This window comes from Fulvia fulva, chromosome 1 (assembly GCF_020509005.1).
Source record: "Fulvia fulva chromosome 1, complete sequence".
In the NCBI taxonomy this organism is placed as follows: domain Eukaryota; kingdom Fungi; phylum Ascomycota; class Dothideomycetes; order Mycosphaerellales; family Mycosphaerellaceae; genus Fulvia; species Fulvia fulva.
The window spans coordinates 8,311,095-8,330,369 of NC_063012.1; the positions used below are offsets into that span (position 1 = coordinate 8,311,095).

Here is a 19,275-nt window from a genome sequence, read left to right on the forward strand (position 1 = left end):
GATCAATTTCGGCCCCCGGCAGGTTTGACAGGGGCGTTTCTACGTCGTGTCTTCCTCACAGCTCATGTGCTTCAAGTTGTCTTCCTCTGTCCGCATCAACGATGTCCACGCAACAATGTGCAGGTGGTCGTCGACGATGGGCTCGTCGTCGCTGTGCATTCCGTTGCTGGCGGATGAGAGAGCGTCAAACGTACAATGCGGGCTGCATCCTGCTTCCATATCAAATTGCATATAGTGTTCGCTGAGCGACAGCATCTTGGAGAGGGCGGCTCCATTCACCGAGCAAAACATGGTGAGCGGGCAGATCGGAGTGACTACGAAGGTGAGATCAAGTGAAAATGGCACAGTATGTCAGTTTCCTCTTCGCATCGCACTTTCCGTTTTGGGTGCCGCAGTGATGCGCAGCTCCTAAAACGCGTTTGCCGTTTCCTCTTGCTACATTAGAACCACACAGCAACTTCATGTCGGCCACCTGAGCACACCTCTGAACGTCAAGATGGACGACTACGAGCTGGAGAATGCCCGCGAGTGGGATGACTCCTTAGCAGACAAACCACGCTTCGAGTGGAAGACGGTAGGCGGCCGTGGCAAGCCGCCATCGAAGGCGACTCCAGCACCAGCGCCAGCACCAGCGCCAGCACCAGCGCCAGCACCACCTCCGAAGACCCCGACCCCCAGCCGCAATAATAGGTACACGCCAGCCAAGCGCTCCCTCCAAGCTTCGCCGGCACAACACCAGAACTATCGACCATCTCAGGGACCTTCTCGATTGCCACCACCACGCTTCTCGCCACAGAATCGCGCTCCGCGTCAGACACACCCGGATCGGCCGAGACCCCAAGCTCCGGGTCGACCGGTGCCTCGCTTGGTGGAGAACGCCGACAACGAGGCCCAGTATGCCTGGCGGGAGCGTCGGCCACCCACCGACACAGTCCGCATACCTGCCGTCATGGTCCATGCCGACCGCGATATGAACGATCCAGCGACTTACGTGCAGCTTGCAGTGGACTGCGGTGCCTTTGTGTACTGCGAAGAGCTGAAGAGCGACAACGTGTCGCTGACATTCGGCATATGGGGTGATGCCAAAGCAGCTTCAGCAGCCAAGCGTCAAATCCTCAATTGGATCGAGTACGCCGAGCCATCTTCCCACAGGGCCCCAGGAGCAGCAAAGTGGGCAAGGATTGTGTCTCTGACTCCAAAGCTGCGAGAGCGTGCCGAGAAGCGATGGGCCACCGACATCAAGAAGAACCGCTACCGGCAGTTCCCGCCCACCAACAAAGCTTTCGGTGCCATTGGCACCTTCCACTGGCCCTCCAAAGAGTTCCGCCCCGAGGAAGCCTTTGGCATGAGCTGCGAAGCCTTCGATCCTATTCGAATGGAGCACAGCTGCTACATCATCTACAGCTCCGAGAAGTCCATCTTCCAGGTCTTTGGCAAAGTTCAGGACGTTCAGGCTGCCTTGCTCTGCATTCGGAAGACTGCTTTCAACATATGCTCACGTACAATCAATCCCGTCAGGGCCTACATGCTTCAGTGGCGCAGCGGACCACCTCCTTCGCACGTCTTCCTGGAGGAGTACATGGGACCTGTCATTATCGCGTCTCAGGGCAAAGAGGCGATCGGCCAGGACCCGAGCTACTCCCCTCGTGGAGAAGGCGTGTTAGACGACGAGAGCGCTGTGCAGCTGGCCCATACTCGTGCCTCCGTCAACGCGGAACGAGTCAAGACCACCATCCGCAATGCCCTTCGCAAGGTTCACTACCTGCAAGGACACCTCAACTTTCGCATTCGCCTCGGAACGTTTCTGCTTGCGCAGTACAAGAAGCTTTCTGATGGCGAGCTTTGGGAACTGGCAGATTACGAAGAGATGGTTGGAGCATCCCAGTTCGTGGGTCGCGTGACAGAAGAGTGAGTCGCCGCCGTCGTGCTATCATGCTTGGACTGTGAGATTGACACTTTACTTAGGCTAGGCGGAGAGTATCCCGAGCATACCGTACTCTCAAAGCTTCAACACGCGACGGACCTCCTCTCTCCGCAAGATGCAATCACGGAGCATCTCGTCGACGTCAGGCCAAGCTACGCCGCAGAGTTCATCTTTGCCAATACCAAAGGCGACCTGTGCCTGAAAGTGACCTGGATCGAGTCATCGGACGACAATAGCGACGAGCTCGAATTTCTCGAGTCTACTAAGGAGTGGACACGTCTCGATCGCGACACCAGTCATGCCACGAAGCTGGTCGACATGAGCTTGACTGACCTGCAAACCGGCTCAGCTTGGCAGTTCGAGATGCTGTCGTCAGAACCCATGGAGCATGCTAAGCTCCCACAAGAGCTGAGACACTTTGCCGACAAAGTCCGCATCGACGTTGTGGCCCTTCGAAAAAAGTCCAGCGAGAAGTCCTTCATCGTGTTCAACCCATTCGTGCAGCCAAAGCTTGTGCGACAAACGATTCGCTACCAGTACGGAATCATTGGCACAGACTACACGCTCGAGCTTTCTCAGTTCCAAGATCGAACCTATCCTGCGAAAAAGTCTGTGGCAGACAATCCCGTGCCTACAGTCTACGAGCCGCGTTGGGGACTGAACGTCTTCCGCATCGAATGGGACACAATGTTCACGGAGAATGCTCGTCTGACCATTGGCGCGAGCGTCGATTGGGCCGACGACATGGAGAATTGGTTTCCGCAGGACTGGGTTCTTAATGCAGACGACGATGGCAAGCAGGACGGATTTGCACAGCTCATGCGGAAGCTTATGAAAGTGGAGAAGTTGGTGCGGGAGCCTATGTTGGACTCGTGAAGTGTACCTCCGAAAGGTAAGTCCCTCGATTAGTGCACGGGTATAGTGCACACATGTAGAGAAAGCGTAGAGACATGGAAAAGGAGATGACAGTCTGACGTGCTCTGAAAGTGCTCGATGGCTTCGATATTGCTGCTTGTTCTTTCTTCTAGGAGCACCTTTCACCTATACCAATTGCCTGGCAGGCCCGTTCTGATGATTGGCGGAGGTCTATTACCCAGCGGCATGGCGTTAACACCACTGGCCGCAGGTGCTGGCCTCCACTGCATGCTCGTATTAGAGACGGTAGTAACGCCTCCTGAACTGCTGCGACTGGTATAGCCAGCAGAAGGGCTGCGCTGTGGCGCAAGCTTAGGCCCTGGAGGTATGTCTCGGCGAGCCCAGAAGGAGCCGTCGAGATTGTATCCATCCTGTTGCACTCCGCGCGAGCTCGCTGGTCTGCTCATTAAAGGATTTGGCGCAGGTGGTGATTGTCTAGCAATGCCGGATCCTCCAGCGACATTACTGGTCTTCATTTTTGATATGCTCAATGGGTTTGGCATTCGCGATGCGCTTACCGGAGCACCGCCTGTCGAGCCTAGCTTACTCTACAAGCTGAGACATAGTGCGGTATCCAGATTGTACTTCATACCCTGTAGAATGAGTGCGTATGGACGAACCTTGTTTGGATCCGGGCCCTGCGCCATCACATGCGCCGGAAACTCATCCAATGCCATCCTCAGCACAACGATCGCTGCCTGTCCGTAGAACTTGATGAAGCGTTCAACAAAACCAGGCGAGAGGAACGATGTCAAGATCTCGTACTGAGACCGTTTCCGATCATCCGGCGGCAGGTTCAGTACGCGAGCGAACGATTCCCAGAAGAGTCTATTGGGTGCCGGATTTTGGCGGACAGAGTTCGAGAAGTCGCGAAGCGTGATTGCCGCAAAACCAGAAGCGTATGCAGCCGGAGTATTCCTGATGCCTTTCTGCCCCTGGACGTATGGTAATCCGAAGAGCATAGGACATGCGACGTGGAGCTTCGCCCAAAGGATGTCGATTAGGGACCGTTGCTTGACATAAAATTCCGGCAGAGCAAAGATTTGTGCCACCATGATGCCCAGAGGGTCCGCGGAAGCAGCTCGGTCACTTGGAGGTTTAGTTGAGACCTCCGTGTTCAGTGCTTTCAAGGTGCTTTTGACAAAAATGTTGACGATGTAGATGAATGTCAACGGCACCTCGACTGGTTCTTCGGGGGCCGGATGGAGAAAGCGAGATGCGTCCACCCTTGGCGCGTCCATCTTTACAGCAGTCTCAAGTATGGCTTTAACCTTGCGAGTCTGATGTCACAGTATTAGCATGCAAACAGAGCTGCGAGACAATGCCAATCCTTCTTACCTTCTGCGCGTTGACCGACTTGTTCGCCATATTCAGCTGACCAACAGTCTGCGTTATTTCACGACTTGCGCCGCTCATCAGTTCCTTGAAATTGCTGTCGAGTCTCCCTAGCTCCTCGACCTGCTTTCGTACATCCTTGAGTTTTTTGTGGATCTCGCGATAGGCTTGGTTTATGGCATCACGTTCTGAGGTAGCTGTCACGATCCCAGTGGGCAGTAATCTCGCAGGCGCTTCTGTCAATGTGGTCGAACATGGCCCAGCAGCTCCAATACCATTCGCCTGACTAGTCGCGGCCTGCGTTGGAGTAGGAGCAGCGGCAGAAGCTGCCGCTGCCGCCGCGGCTTGCTTCTCGGCGTCTGCCTTCTGTTCCTGGGCGGCCTTTTGCGCTTCAGCCTGCTCCCTGGCCTTCCTTTCCGCATCCTCCTTCTCCTTCGCTGCCCTCTGGCGGGCTTGCTCTGCTTCTTCCTCCTCTTTCTTCTTGGCCGCTGCACGCTGTGCTACCTGTTCCTGCTGTCGCTTCAAGGCCGTCTCACGTGCTTGGCGCTCCTCCTGACGCTGCTGTTCCTGCTGGGCAGCGATTCGCCGCGCCTCGTCCAGCTGGCGCTCCGCCTCGGCTTCCTGTCGCTTGCGTTCTGCTTCAATCTCGATCTGGATTTTTTCGTGCATCTGCTCTGCAGACCTCCTGACAGCTTCATGCTGAGCCAGCGCTTTCTCGAGTGCTTCAACGTGGAGCTTCTGTTGCTTGAGCGATTGGTCGTCAAGCTCCTTCCTAAATGCGCGATCGTCGTCTATGAGAAGCTGGGAAAGTTCCTCGAGAAGTGTCGAGGAGCCGTTGACGGTCATACTGTCCCTGTGCGAGCGATGAAGACCATTCGTGTGTCGGGCAGGGCTGGACCTCGAGGGCTCGGAGCGTCGATATGGTGAAGCCATGCTGCATTCGTTGTTGCAGGACTCGGACAAAGAAGTGGAATCCGTGAGGTGTTGTCGCTACCTAGGGTGTCGCGCGAAGGGTGGTGCACACAGTAGAGGCAGTGAGTTGGTCACCAATGTGTTCAGCATATTAGTTCGTGATGCGACGTGGTGTGGTTGGTGAAGGTGTTGGCTTTGTGTCCTGACGAAAGAAGAGAGACGCGACCCTTACTTCCCTTCCGGCAGACGGGAACACCCGGGCAGAGCGTGTTTGTGGACAAGGATTAATATCAACATTCACCGTGCAAGAGGCACAACAGCATGGACAAACCATGACAAGACATGGCATGTCGTGAATGCTTGTATTCACTACGTGTCATACGTCTCAGAATCTTGAACATGCCTTGACCTAAGCATCGAGCCTATGCTACACATGTCGGCCGTTCATTTGACCCTCCCTGCGGGATGACACTTCGGGCGTGTCCGCCCAGAGAACACTGTACGTCTAACCACAGTACAATCTCTCGTGAAACCTGTGTACAGCAGCGCCACAGGACTCGGCGGCAACGATCAATTGTGCTTAGATGCCGAATTGTGCCTCCAGTGGCGCTCATTCAGCCTCTGGTCACCTTTGAAAACCCGTACTGCTTTGGTATCACTGGAGCAAGTCGCGCCGAAAGCTTGTCAATAGAAGCACCCGCTCTCCAGGCTCACTTGAGGCTCGAGGCTGCTGCTTCGAGGACAGAACAAACACCCTTGCGCCCGAAGGATGATCCGTAGGTCACCTCTCAGCAGCTGCAGCTGCAGCTCATTACCACCGACTGCCATCGGATGAATTGGAGCTCTTCGTGGGGTCTGTGCCATGAGCATTCTGTGCGTGCTCATACAAGCCCACAGTAACGTGCTCGGCAATTTAGGTGTATGAGCGTCGCGTATCGCTTTTCCAGATGGGAAAGTTGGCGTTGTGACCAATTTTGGCATGGATTGTGTTGAGTATGGGATGCACACCGGCGGTCCTGTTTTTCTGCTCAAGGCTTGCTGCGCTCAAGCTCCGGCCGTTGAGATCCCTTACTGTCCAAACTCTGTACGATGATTTTTGCCGGCTTCTGTCGTTCCTCCTGCTTGAAACCCATGATTTGTCCCACAATGCCTCCGGGCTTTGGCACAGGACATTCTCTCTTTGGCCGAACGTTCCCATCGATAGCATCATCCGCCGCTTCTGCCTCCCCCGGCCCAGTAGCCGCCTCTTGGTTGTCTTTCCGCTTCCTCCTGTATCGCCTCCCGTCTGCAGTTTCGAAACTGTCGGCAAATTGTCTCCTGTCCACTGGACATGGCAGCAGATGTGGTGCAGCCACGACGAGGAAAGATATAGCGAGAGTGGTGGTAAAGAGCGTGCCCGTCGCTTTGGAGCGCGGGTGCAGGTGATGCATGGTGTCGTTGCACCTGCGATGTTGCCGTCGGCCGACAGCACAGTCTTGACAGTCTTCGATGCAATGAAGCGAACGACAGTCGACTTTGGAAGCGGCCGATGGAGAGCTTGCATTACCTTGACATTATGCAAACTTGCATAAGCGCATAACCTGACTCGTGCTCTCCCGTCGGCCGCGATTTTGCTCCATCGATTGGATGTTCACTGCGAAAAGCTACAGGAATCTCACGTGCAAGCAACAGAAAATTGTCGCGTGCAGTCGGGGAAGACGTGCACTGCAGAACGAGTACACAGCACACACCGACACCCACCAAAGACACTTTTGGCCGGTTGCAGCATGGCCCAGGTTGCCAACGCAGCGCCAGTGCCGGCCACAGCAGAAGCAGAAACAGCAGCAGAAGTGACGGAACGAGCAGCAGAGGCAGTCAGGACATCTTCCAAGAGGACGCGCGACGTCTTTGCAGCAGATTTCGGTCAGCCATCGGCGCTGCAGAAGCCTCCACAGCCCGCCATCGCACCTGCACATCCTTCGCCCTACGAACGAGCGCAGAAAGCCAGCGTCGCAGCACGGATACGCCTCGAATATGCCGACGTCAAGGAGCTACCCGCTGCTCTCGCCCAAAAGCAGGCGAATGCTGCGACATCACTCGCGGCACGCCGGAAGAAGCCAAAGACTGACGAGCAGGCAAGCGATCCACAGATGGCCAGGATGATCGAAGATGCTTCGAGCTCGAGACAGCAGCAAAGTCAGGCGAACGGCACATCGACAGCTCTGACGAGGATCAACGGCGCTGCGAATGCGAAACTTCCACCAAACGCGAATGGGCCTACACCCCAGCGCAACACACCGTCGACGAGTCTGGTGCGTCGAGACACCGTGAGACAGCAGAGACCAGAATGGCACCCGCCGTGGAAGCTATTCCGTGTGATCTCAGGCCACCTTGGTTGGGTTCGTGCGCTCGCGACAGAGCCGGGCAATCAGTGGTTTGCGTCGGGCGCAGGCGACAGAACCATCAAAATCTGGGACTTGGCGACGGGAACGCTGAAACTGACGTTGACGGGCCACATCTCTTCAGTGCGAGGCCTGGCAGTGAGTCCACGGCATCCATATCTCTTCAGTTGCGGAGAGGACAAGATGGTGAAATGCTGGGATCTTGAGACGAACAAAGTCATCCGACACTACCACGGCCACTTATCAGGAGTATACACTCTTAGCTTACATCCGACTCTGGACGTACTATGCACAGGAGGTCGAGATGGCGTAGTCCGGGTCTGGGACATGCGAACACGCTCCAATATCCACGTCCTCAGCGGACACAAGCAGACAGTCTCCAGCATCGTGACACAAGCCACGGATCCCCAAGTCATCTCCTCCAGCTTGGACAGCACTGTGCGAATGTACGATCTAGCAGCAGGCAAGACTATGGGTGTCTTGACTCACCACAAAAAGGGCGTGCGCTCTCTCGCCACACATCCTACCGAGTTCACTTTCGCTTCGGCATCGCCAGGACAGATCAAACAATGGCTATGCCCAAAGGGCGACTTCATGATGAATTTCGAAGGTCACAACAGTGTCATCAACTCCCTCTCTGTCAACGAGGAGAACGTCCTCTTCAGCGGTGGTGACAATGGCAGCGTGGCATTCTGGGATTGGAAGACTGGTCATCGATTTCAGTACGAAGACAGTGTAGCACAGCCCGGCTCTCTCGATGCAGAAGCTGGCATTATGACTAGCACTTTCGATCAGACTGGATTGCGATTGATCACAGGAGAGGCAGACAAGACGATCAAGGTCTGGAAGCAGGACGAGAACGCCACAGAAGAGACGCACCCGCTGGATTGGCGGCCTACATTGGGTAGACAAAAGTTTTAGCACAGGCTTCTGTTTGCTGTGTCTTTATGTGCTGGTTATAGATACCCTAATGTGCAAGGAAGAAAGTCAGAGTGGCTTCATCTATCGTTCCTCATTCCTCGTCCTCATTCGCCTCCTCCAGGGCTAGCCATGCGGTCCGACACTTCACTGCTTCGTGTCGTACATCTCGTTTGCCATCATCGAGACATCCTAGGAGCTTCTTGACTACAGGCCGACGATATGGAATCACAGCCTCGGGCTTCAGTTGCTTCGGTACCAGTGAAAGGCACTGAAGAGCCTTGGCTCGCACCTTCGCCACGTTACCCGGAGATGAAGTTGAATTGAGTAATCTCGTGATGAGTGAAGCAGTATGCTCAGCCGCGATGTTCGGGTCATGCATGAGCAGGGACTCGAAGACGGTGAGAGTTGGGTACTTTACTTCCTGGTCTGCCGTTTCGTTGAGATCCAAACTCTGTAGCAGTGCCGGTACGAGAGAAGCGAGCGATGACTCTATGATCGAATATGGCAGCCATCGAAGTATGCCTGATAATGCGATGAGGTAGTTGGACTTGGTTGCTGGATCTGCACTTCGTACGCTGTCGACAATGGCGGGGACCATCTGACCAAACGTTTTCTGCTTGTGAAGGGCGGACACGATGCAGTGATTCTCCTTTGTGAGGATGTCATCGGGTGCCAGCAGTCCTGCAAATCGCCTCGCAAATGCTTTGTCGGATGTAGAGAGCCTTCGTAGCAGCGACTGCGTATACTTCGTGGTGAGTGCGCCGCTCCTGCCTTGGATCATGAGGGCTTTCACGACTGCGAACGCTACAGCTATCTTCTTCGAAGAGGCCTCTTCGCTGAGCAGCAGCTCGACTTCTAGCCCAGAATCGGTCAAGGACTCCTGCATTGTTCTCGGCTCGAGGAACTTGTTGATAACGAGCGACAGTTGTCGTAATATGATTGCACTACCGGCGGCATCTTGATCATCACTCAGTAAGTAACTGGCCTGTGCTTGCAGGAGTGACAGGATATCGTTCGGGTCCACAATGTCGGGTCGTATTGCTGCGTAGTAGTATAGCGAGAATGGAGCAAGTCTCCTGATGCTCTCCATCGCCTCCGGTGCACTTTTCGTTGCATGCGACATCCACTCCAGGTTCTGATTGTACACAGTGCTCTGGAAGTGCGGAGTCTGCTGCCGGAGGACAATGTTTGCAATTCGTCCAACAATCTCAACCGTGCTATCATCCCTCTCAGATAGTGAAGTGCCACGTACATGAGTGATCAGTGGCTCCGCATATTCGGAGTAGTACTTGCTTCTTATGACACCATCCTCTTGAAGTGCCGAGCCGAATGTGAAGGCATATAGTAGTGCCAGCAAGAGCGCGTGCTGGTACTCGCGTGAAGCGTTCTGGCGACGGGCAGCATCGAGCTTGTTCTTTATCCGGACGACAACTGTGTCAAACATCTGCTGCTCTGCACTCAACTGCGCAAAAGCCACAAGCACAGGCTGCCATGTACTTTGCTCACCCGGCACATCAGGCAACTCTACCATGAAAGTTGGGACTGCCTGTTGGCGCACCGCATCTGGCACAAAGTGCGCTAATTCCACAAGGGCCTTGATAGCATCCTTGCTGATATCGCCATGGCCTTCCACGCGCTCCCGTAGGATTATCTCGTCAACGGCATCCACTGTACGAGCTGTCTGCACCTCCGAAAGAGCGCCTCTGACGCTGGCCAGTTGCGACAACCCGCTTAGAGCAGTCAATCGGAACGAGACTTCTGCTTTGGGGGCGTTTGCCACAGCACGTACTAGAGCGTCTAGCGCATCATCTGCGAACGCTTGCAATGCTTCAGCCTGTCCAATGATGCCGGCCGCCTGGGCTTCTTTATAGGCTTGAATAATCTGGTTGAATACTTCCAGCAGTCCTCTGCGCTTGGTGATGGACTCTGAAGATTGAAAGAGAGAGAAGAGTACAGGCAGAATACCCTTCGCAATCTTGTCCGCCACTTCGGGACCACCCTGCGACACGGCATGCAGTATGCGGCCGGCACCTTGGGATTGCTTAGTAGGGGCGTCCTCCAGGTGCTCGTTACACTCCTTTATGATGGGTCGCAAGTATGATTGCAGGGGTCCTTCTGCGCCGGCGAACTTTGCGGCAATGAATGCCAGTGCCTTCAATGCTTCTTGCGCAAGATCCTCCTCCTGCACATTGATGATCTCGAACTTCAACGCATCCCACAAAGTGACAGAGTAAAGGTTGACCGTGTTCGCTCCGTACCCAATGACACATGCCTGCACAGTTTGGAGTACGTCTCGCTTAGTGTTCATGGATGTCGAGTCCAGCTTGTCCAGCAGAGCAGGAAAGGCGTAAGGGGCAAAGTCAGAGTTGGCTGCAATGCAGTCCTTCAGCCTGTCTTTGAGGTCTTGGGCAGTGATACCGTACGGATCGTCCGGAGGAGGTTTGAAAGTGATGGGAAAGTAGTTGAAGACGGCATCGAACATATCCTGTGCGTTGGCTGAGATGTCCCATTCTGCCATGGGCACCTGCATCAAAGAGAAGATGATCATCAAATTTCTTGGATCTTTCTCGCCGTCAAAGTACGAAATGAAGCTATCCAAGAATCTGGGATCACTTCCGTGTATCTGCTTCATGGCAGTCCGGTACTTGGCCAGCAGTCGATCGATGAGTCGGATAACGGGATATCTTTCGGTCTGCAGCTTGAACTGTCGAATCGGGTGCGTGTGGTCCATGAACGTCCGCATCACGTTCTGCGCTGTCTCTGCGTCCCATTTGCCTCGTTCTTCAAGTGCGAGCAAAGCCCTCGCCGACGCACCAATGCCCTCGACATCGCCCTCGATCCTGCCAAGGACAAAGTCGCAGAGAAGCCGTCTCTCCTGATTTGAGAGACATTTCGAAGGTAACTGCTCTAACACATCCGCCAGATAACTGACGGCCTTGGCTCGTATGCCACCGTCGTCTTTGTTGTTGATGTATTCCTCGAGACTCGTTATCAGGTCAATGAGCTTGATTTGCTTGCTTGCGAAATTTGTGGCACTCTGGGCTGCTATCTTGCGAGCTTCGGCATGATTCTTGTCCACCTCGAGGAGGTACAGTTGTATGTCTGACATTGCCACATGTCGTTAATCTCAAAGCGTGACATGGAGTTTGCCTCAAGATACATGTAGTTTTTTGGCCTTGCAAATCAACGGAGCGTCATTCGCTTGAGCGGCGGAAGATCGGCGATTAGCGCAGGCACGGACATTGCAAGTGGCGCAGGCATTTCGGCAAGGCAGGAACGATCACATGCAAGCCAGGTGTGCATACAGCAGTATCGTTGTGCTTGCACGAATCAAATTAGGTGAATAGCAGCAACTCATATCACACTATATACATGCGTGCCACATTCTGCGCATGGGCATGAGTCGGGTTCCAAGCATCTTTCTTAGGGCGGGGTTGTCCTGCACCCGTTCATGGTTGTAGACTTGCTGTCCGCTCACTTCTATCCACTGTAGACATATAGCGAACCTCGACATTCACATGCTCGCTAGGCCCGGACGGACATCACCTTCGTCAGGAAACTGTGTGCGTCATTCAACCCTTCAAAACTCCTTTCCCATGCATTTCGTCCTGTTATGCCTCGCTATGCTCTTCTATCTTGTGGTTGTTGTCCGTATGTCGTTATTATTAGGGTTAACCGGTTACTATCTCTTGACTTCTTAATGCCGCCACCACTCCTACTATTCGATCAGCACAGCACCAACGACAGAAGAGATTGCCAACCAACGCACTTTCGCTTCACCCACTACCGCCTGCGCTGCGTCAGCACCGAGGGTGGCTCCAAAGCCCCACATCATCGCGTTGAGGGCCTGTCCACCATATGTGCGCATGTAGTGGTGTGACTGGTGTTTCTGGTACTCGTGATGGAAGAGGCCGCGGTCTTGAGACGGAGTGTCCTTGTCACTTGGAGGTGTTGTGACAGCGGGAGCTTGAGCAGACATCGTGTATTGCCTTCCTGCTGTGAGATCGAAGATTGCGTGAGGTTCAGGCGTCCGCAATAGCTTCGTGCTTCACGTTGTCGGTCGTGGTAAGCAGCGGAGATGGAGCGGCTGTCACATACATGTATCGCTCAACCCTCGAATGTTGGGCATTGGGACGTTTCAATGCACGTCATCGCAGCGACAGGCAGAAGCGAGATGAGCCACATGGAGCCACACGAGCCACATTGGTCAAGATGCTCAAAACAACCCGCCAAGGCCACAATGTCCTTTCCTCCTTCCTGCCGGCATCTTCTGGCTTCGCCAAACATATGGGCGATGTTGTCCCATACTGGCAGAAGCATCGATGCAATTCACTCAGTACTGTTGCTCATTTTGGTCCCTCACACCCCGGACTAGTGCCCGTGATGCTGCGTAAACACTCTGCCGCCGACTGCAGATGCCGACGAAGCTCTCCGGCCCCGGGGGCTCGTTCGGCAAGGGAAGTACAGTACTGTAGCGAATACTTCATCGCAGAGTTGCCCATGCAACGCAACCTTCGCTACTGTGTTCACAACGATGGAAGGACCTGGTTATCTTGCCGTCGCTATCCAACCTGGCTGGAACACCGACGAAGCCATTTTCCACGACTGGTATAACACAGAACATGGCCCATTGCGTCTTCGACTACCCTTTATCCAGACAGGAGACAGGTACAAAGCCACAGACCAGCAGACGCCAGAATGGTCAGCCGTGTACGATGTGTCTGATCTGTCTTGGCTGCAAAAGCGAATCTACACACGTCTACGCGAGGAGCGGTCACTCCGGGAGAAGGCTGTGATGAGCACGTTTGAATCGCTTGATCGCAAGATCTATAGTCTCATCTCTACTCGTGGCGAGTATAACGGTCCACCAGCTGTCACTCGAGCAGTATCATTAAGGGTCAACGAGGCGGACCTTGACGAGTTCAACAGATGGTACGAAGAGGAACACATCGATATGCTATCTAAAGTCCCGGGCTGGCTCCGTACGAGACGATTTCGAATGCAGCTCGGCAGCTTACAGGGCATGCCGCCCTCTGGTCAAGTCGAGATACTAGCTGTGCATGACTTCTCGAAAGGCGATGCATTGGATGGTGCGGAATGGAAGGCGGCTACCTCTACACCGTGGCGAAACAAGATGATCGAAAAAGCCTTGTGGAGACACTCTAGAACCTGGTCGCACTACTTCACATTTGATGCGCTCGAGGAACCCCCCTCCTCGGTGATAACCACCGATGACGCGGAGCTGCGCTTCCAGCTTGAGGGCAACCCGGCTGATCCAGTCATTGTCTGCGTGAACTCTATCCTGACGAATCTCCATATCTGGGACGAGGTCAGCAAGGCGTTGATTGCTGGCATAAATGGCAAAACCTACCGCGTGCTCAGATACAACAGTCGTGGATACGCTCAGCAATCGGAGAAGAGCAACCACACCAGTTTCGATATACTTGCGGACGACCTGGAATATTTACTACAGCGACTCAATGTTGAGAAGGTACATGCTGTGATAGGCGTCAGTATGGGCGGAGTGGCTGCCATCAATTTTGCCATCCGCCACCCGGATATGCTGAAGAAGTATGTTGCGTGTGACTGCAACGTCGCCTCGAGTCCAGCGAACAGTCAGGCTTGGGCAGAGAGAGTCGAGCTAGCGAAAACAAAGGGCATATCAGAGCTGGCCAAGATTACGGTCGAGCGATGGTTCACTCTAGAGAACCATGAATCTGTAACCGCAAAAAAGGTTCTGCCTATGGCGGAGCAAGCGAACTTGCAAGGCTTCGAGCAGAATTCGTTGGCGTTGAGCAAGTACGATCTCAAGCCCAGACTAGGCGATATCAAATCTCCAGGCCTGTTGATTGCGGGCGAAAGTGACGGCAAGATCCCAGAAGTCATGCAGAACTTCGGCATTGCAAACACCAGCTTCAAGTCGATACCGAAGGCAGGCCATTTGCCATTTCTGGAGAACCACGATGCTTTCGTTGCAGCGCTGGGCGAGTTCTTGTAATGTTGCGGCAGAAAAAGCTACATGCTTCAATGTACGCAGCCCTCCACCCAATGCAGGTCTATGGACTATAGCTTAGTGTCCATCTTACTTATGCCTTCATACGACTTGTGTACCACGCCCGCAGGGAATATGCTCAGTGCAGGGGTGCGCTTCTCCAACAATTTCACCTCCAAGCTAGTGGGTCGTTGATGTGCCGACTCTGTCTGTCAGCAGACAAGCCCTAACAATCAGTAACGCCCTGTGGACATCAAGAGACATTCATGGCCGTGGTCTCCCGATTTCAGAACGTGCCATCGTACGAGCTATGCCCAGGCTGTCGCTCAAGACAAACCTCGTGCCAAGCAGTGGAGGGCTTTGGTCATTCTCCATCACGGCATAGCAGTACATGAGCAGAATTCTCGGACCAAGGCCAGGAGCTCCATGGACATCATGACAAGTATGACAGAATCGTTTTTCACCGGCCTCCTGGTCAATTATCAAGTGGGGAAAATCCCCTTATATCCTCCAATCCGTCCACTCCCTCATCGCCACCTTTTCAGCAGCCTGACTCGCCTCTGTAACCTTCTTCAAATGCTCCTGAGCCTCCTTCACCTCGTCCTTCACCCTCTTCAACGAGTCCTCGAACTCGTGTTCGCGGTCGAGGTACTCCGTCTTCTCTTTGTCGCTCAGCTTGTTAAATTTGTAGGAGTGAAAAATGGATCCAAAGACTAGCATGAAATCAGCAAGAGTTACGAGAAGACTGGAACGGTCAGAATGGAGGTTGAGACGTACTGGCCACAAGAATGGCCAAACCTACGATTCCGCCAATAATACTGAGGATGATTATCCAGATGGGTTGAATAACGGAGTCGATGCCATTGTCGGATGTGACTGGGTAATAGTGATGGAAGAGCATTGCGATGCTGTCGAAGAGGTGATCAGCGAGACATTGGTAGAATGAGTTCGGCTTTCTGATTTACATGGTTGTAACACCTCCTTGCTTCGTGAGATATCTCGTGTAACATCGACTGAGGCGCAGGTGCGTAGCACATACCATCACCAGCGAAATTGAAGCACAGCCGAAGAAAGGGAGTCCACGGAACCAAGCAATTAGCAATCATGAGCTATACAATCAACCAGTCCTTCACCCACCAGACATTGCATCAACAATACAAGAGTCATTAACAATCTTCAACCATCAATCACTTCCTCGCTCCTTTCGCACCCCTGGCAATCAACTTCTCCCTCATGCCCCTTACAGCCAGATCCCATCCCTCCACGCCATCACCTGCAACATTCTTCACAAACTCCGTCATGTTCTTCTCATTATACTGCTCGCCGTATACCACAGCGACTGTTGAATCGGCTCTAACACTGAGCTTCATGTCCGGACCCACCCCTGCACGCAGCACGAAGCTGGCTCGCACCTTGGTCTTGACCTTTACAAGCAGGACATCCGCCTCTATCGCAAGCTGTTCATCGGACAATATCCTTGAGCTAGCTAGAGCTTCGAGATTGAGCCGACGCTCGGATTCTGCAACCCCGAGCGCAGTGTCCCAGCCGTCGCTAGCTAGGGAGAGGAAGTCTGAGAGTTTAGTTGAGCATTGAGGTAGCGCGTGAAGTGTGGCTTGAAGGAGCTGGAGGAAGAATCGTAATGTGGTCGTCAAAGGTTTCTTCTCAGATCCAACGTAGGTCAGATGGATGGCAGCGTTGGGTCGATCGGAATCTTCGCTATTGGTGTCGAAGGCTTTGGGGTGGAAAAAGAGCTGAAGTTGAGATCGATAAGTCATGGTGACGGTCGAAGGTGCGGCGGACGCCGAAGTGATGCACCAGCCAAAGGTATCTTCGATGTGCTTCACAGAATCTATTGTAAATGTCAGTGGGGACCAGGGTTATGACACATCCACATCGCTTACCTTTCAGCGCAGTGATCTCCTTCAAGGAGACTCCACGACAAGCTTCTCGAACCCGGTTGGCTTCCTGTATCGCTGCCATAAACTCTTCTTTGCTGTCCTGGAGGTGCTCAACAGTGGCTTCTTGCTCCTCGACCTGCTTCCTCAACACCTCGAGCATTTGCTGTTTTTCTCGAAACTCAGAGTTGACGCGGGTCAATTCTTCTCTCGTTGCGTTGAGCTCCTCCTTCTCTTCTTCTGGAATAGCGTTGACAGATTCCTCTAGGCGATCAGCTTCTGCTTGCAGTTCGGCATGCTTTGCGGCAAGAGGAGGCAGAGTCTGCTCGAGGACCTCCTCAGATCTTGTAAGAAGCTCATCGTCCTTGATCATGCCTTCACCAATCGACTGGAGGCCGCCCATGAGCTCGTCTTTAAGCTGACTTCGCCACCCATACCACATCTCTTTGCTCCTCAGACGCGCGTTTGTCTTCATCTCACGCATGTGAGCATCGAGAGCTAGCTTCCTTTCAGGTGCAGCGTGCATGTAAGCCTTCATCAGCGGCGGCTGCTCTTTCTGCACTGCTGTCTCGAGCTCAGCAATCATTTGCTTGCCTTCTTTTGTGTATCGCTTGAGCTCATGACATGCATGCTGATAGAGCTCAAGCTCCGGGATCGTGCAAGCGGCAGCAGTCGTTGCATTTTCGAGGTTGATGTCTTCGTCAACTTGAGGAGTGCCCCTGGCTTTCGATGGAGTAGGAGCGACTGTCAAGCGGCGCTTTGTCGTGGTCAGGAGGTCCATGAAGCGGATACCAGCCTTAGTGAGGAAGTCGTTCAGGCCGACCCTCTCTGCTTGCGGTCCGTCTGCCGAAATCCTGTCAAGATCCTCGTTAAGGCGTCTGACCGGAGAAGGAATCGCAGCCGTGGGCTCTTTCGCCTTGGGTGTCGGTCGGCCTCGTGGTGTCATGCCCCTGACTGGAGATATCTGTCTGGCTATCGGCTGCTTCTTGGGCGTCACAGTCTTCAATGCTTCCTTCCTAGGCGTGTTCAGCAGCTTGATCGTGTTCGTGAGATCTTTCGACTCTTGTGACAAGTCAAGCTTCTCGGGGGTGACAGCTGCACTCTTGACAGGTGGCGAGCTGCGCTGCTGCTTGGCCTGTACTGGAGACAACTCTGGCGCTTGCAGTCCGACATGCTCGCGTGCTTCAGGTGTCTTGTTCGATCTTGCACGTTCCAGACTTGAGCTTGGAGTTCTCACAGGCGAAGGCTTGTCATTCGATGCAGGCAGCTCAGGGTATGAGACCTCCTCCTTCAACGGCGATCTTACGGGCGACGCCTGACCGGATTGAACCTGTCGCAGAGGTGACCGTGACAGCCGGGACTTCGTACCTGATGCGGATTTCTCGTTGGACTTTTGCAATATTGGTGTAAGCAGCTGTTTGGCTCCCATGTCAGGAGTGTCCTTGAAGCGCTCTTGATCTTTCGGTGTAGTGTTGGCAGCCGAGCGAACAGGCGATTCTGATGTCTGTGGAGTAATGGGTCGCCCGTTCCTAGCACCACCCAGCTGCTTGGCCTTGATGCCACCGAGAACAGTGGTCAGCTCCATAGATAAGTCTTCGTCACCAGCAAAGCTGTTGTCAGTTGGCTCGGCCTTGTTGGGCCGGATACCACCAATTGCCTGTGTGAACTCCATTGTAGCCTCTGACACATCAGACACAGCGCCTGAAGATCTTCGACTTCGCAGGCTCTTACGCCTCTCTTGCTTGGCTGGAGATCCCATGCTTCGAATACCACCAACTGCAACTGTCAATTCCATAGTATCCTCGCCCATCGATGACCCAGCTGCCGAAGAACGTCTTCGTTTTGGTTGCACAGCTGGAGCTGCTGGTGATCCAGCTCCGCTCGCGGATCTGCGCCTCTTCTGTCCGATGATCTTGCCAATAGCCTGCGTCAAGTCCATAGAATCGTCGCTCGTGGGCGAGCTCGGCTCCTCAGCTGGAGGTGCTCGAACGATGCCACCCACGGCACGAGTCACGTCCATACTCATGTCTTCCTCGTCTTCCTCCTCGACAGTCTCAGGCCGTGTTGCTGCTTTACTAAAGGCAGGCGAAAACGGATTGATGTTCTCCTGGTCCATCCCGGCGGACCCTGGTGCCTCGGTCGGCTGCCTCTGTGCCCACGGCTTTAACGCATTTGTGATCTCGTCGCCTGCTATTTCCATTGATTGGTCGCCATACTCGTCCCACTCGATTCCTCGAGTTCCAGCTGCGGATGAGGCTTGTCGCAATGCCATCTCAAGCCGTGCACTGGAGCCTGTGCTGTCGTCGCTTGCAGCGGTAGACTGTACTGTGACGTCGTCCACATCCAAGCTCATGGCTGTGCCAGTATCGTCCCCAGACACAACACCATCATCTTCCTCCTCCTCCTCCTCCTCCTCGCTGCCCTCCGCATCACTGCTCGAAAAGGCATCTTCCGGGTTGTTGAAGTCCATCGGTGGAATGCCAGAGCTCCGTCGTTTCTTCTTCTCTGCCTCCTTTGCTGGCGAAGTCTGGGCAGAGAGCAGCTCTGCGTCCTCTGCTTCCTGCGCGTCATCTGACTGTGGTGCCGGCGAACTTGAAGAAGCACTCCACTGCGATGCCCGTCGTGTGCTCTCGGAAGACGTGTCTGTCGATGTCGTGTGGTCCTTGGCGTACTCGACGATGTCCCAAGTATGCAGTGTAGCCTCAGGCGCAAAGGAGACGCGCCGGTTCATCATCGACTTGCGACGCGCCGCCTTCTCCTTAAGATCATCTTTGCTCAAGATGGACTTGGTCGCGGGCACAAATGCCGATTTCCGCCTGTCCTTCGCGCTCTGTTGCGGTGGTTCTGGTTCCTCGAGAGTGCCTGGTCCGATGCTCTTGCTTCTGCCCTTGCGGCCATTCTTCTTCGGCGACAGCGACCCGCCCTTGCGCTGGAGAGGGTCGCTCGACGTTATCGGTGCACGATTCTCCTTGTTCTCAGGCGACGCCATGACTGCAATGC

General features: G+C 54.1%; 9 protein-coding genes across 9 annotated transcripts; 3 read left to right on the forward strand and 6 right to left on the reverse strand.

Annotated features, from left to right (window-relative positions):
- Positions 1-496: 496 nt before the first annotated feature.
- CLAFUR5_01632 (uncharacterized protein) lies at positions 497-2,800 on the forward strand (the record flags this gene model as incomplete). The annotated part of the gene is made up of 2 exons (XM_047900780.1): positions 497-1,908; positions 1,966-2,800. The coding sequence occupies 2 exons, from the start codon at positions 497-499 to the stop codon at positions 2,798-2,800; spliced, it is 2,247 nt and encodes a 748-aa protein (XP_047757168.1).
- A 587-nt stretch (positions 2,801-3,387) lies between these two features.
- CLAFUR5_01633 (Nucleoporin GLE1) lies at positions 3,388-5,107 on the reverse strand (the record flags this gene model as incomplete). The annotated part of the gene is made up of 2 exons (XM_047900781.1): positions 3,388-4,119; positions 4,178-5,107. 2 exons carry the CDS (start codon positions 5,105-5,107, stop codon positions 3,388-3,390), a joined length of 1,662 nt encoding a protein of 553 aa, XP_047757169.1.
- A 1,007-nt stretch (positions 5,108-6,114) lies between these two features.
- Positions 6,115-6,516, reverse strand: CLAFUR5_01634 (uncharacterized protein; the record flags this gene model as incomplete). The annotated part of the gene is made up of 1 exon (XM_047900782.1): positions 6,115-6,516. One exon carries the CDS (start codon positions 6,514-6,516, stop codon positions 6,115-6,117), a length of 402 nt encoding a protein of 133 aa, XP_047757174.1.
- Positions 6,517-6,852: 336 nt separating this feature from the next.
- On the forward strand, positions 6,853-8,388 carry CLAFUR5_01635 (Pre-mRNA-splicing factor prp46; the record flags this gene model as incomplete). Its single annotated transcript, XM_047900783.1, has 1 exon — positions 6,853-8,388. One exon carries the CDS (start codon positions 6,853-6,855, stop codon positions 8,386-8,388), a length of 1,536 nt encoding a protein of 511 aa, XP_047757175.1.
- Positions 8,389-8,479: 91 nt separating this feature from the next.
- CLAFUR5_01636 (MMS19 nucleotide excision repair) lies at positions 8,480-11,497 on the reverse strand (the record flags this gene model as incomplete). Its single annotated transcript, XM_047900784.1, has 1 exon — positions 8,480-11,497. One exon carries the CDS (start codon positions 11,495-11,497, stop codon positions 8,480-8,482), a length of 3,018 nt encoding a protein of 1,005 aa, XP_047757172.1.
- A 588-nt stretch (positions 11,498-12,085) lies between these two features.
- On the reverse strand, positions 12,086-12,367 carry CLAFUR5_01637 (uncharacterized protein; the record flags this gene model as incomplete). Its single annotated transcript, XM_047900785.1, has 2 exons — positions 12,086-12,103; positions 12,158-12,367. 2 exons carry the CDS (start codon positions 12,365-12,367, stop codon positions 12,086-12,088), a joined length of 228 nt encoding a protein of 75 aa, XP_047757173.1.
- A 555-nt stretch (positions 12,368-12,922) lies between these two features.
- CLAFUR5_01638 (3-oxoadipate enol-lactonase 2) lies at positions 12,923-14,386 on the forward strand (the record flags this gene model as incomplete). Its single annotated transcript, XM_047900786.1, has 1 exon — positions 12,923-14,386. The coding sequence occupies one exon, from the start codon at positions 12,923-12,925 to the stop codon at positions 14,384-14,386; it is 1,464 nt and encodes a 487-aa protein (XP_047757166.1).
- A 495-nt stretch (positions 14,387-14,881) lies between these two features.
- CLAFUR5_01639 (uncharacterized protein) lies at positions 14,882-15,281 on the reverse strand (the record flags this gene model as incomplete). The annotated part of the gene is made up of 2 exons (XM_047900787.1): positions 14,882-15,093; positions 15,158-15,281. 2 exons carry the CDS (start codon positions 15,279-15,281, stop codon positions 14,882-14,884), a joined length of 336 nt encoding a protein of 111 aa, XP_047757167.1.
- A 286-nt stretch (positions 15,282-15,567) lies between these two features.
- CLAFUR5_01640 (Kinetochore protein spc7) lies at positions 15,568-19,264 on the reverse strand (the record flags this gene model as incomplete). The annotated part of the gene is made up of 2 exons (XM_047900788.1): positions 15,568-16,229; positions 16,282-19,264. 2 exons carry the CDS (start codon positions 19,262-19,264, stop codon positions 15,568-15,570), a joined length of 3,645 nt encoding a protein of 1,214 aa, XP_047755875.1.
- Between the last annotated feature and the right edge of the window lie 11 nt (positions 19,265-19,275).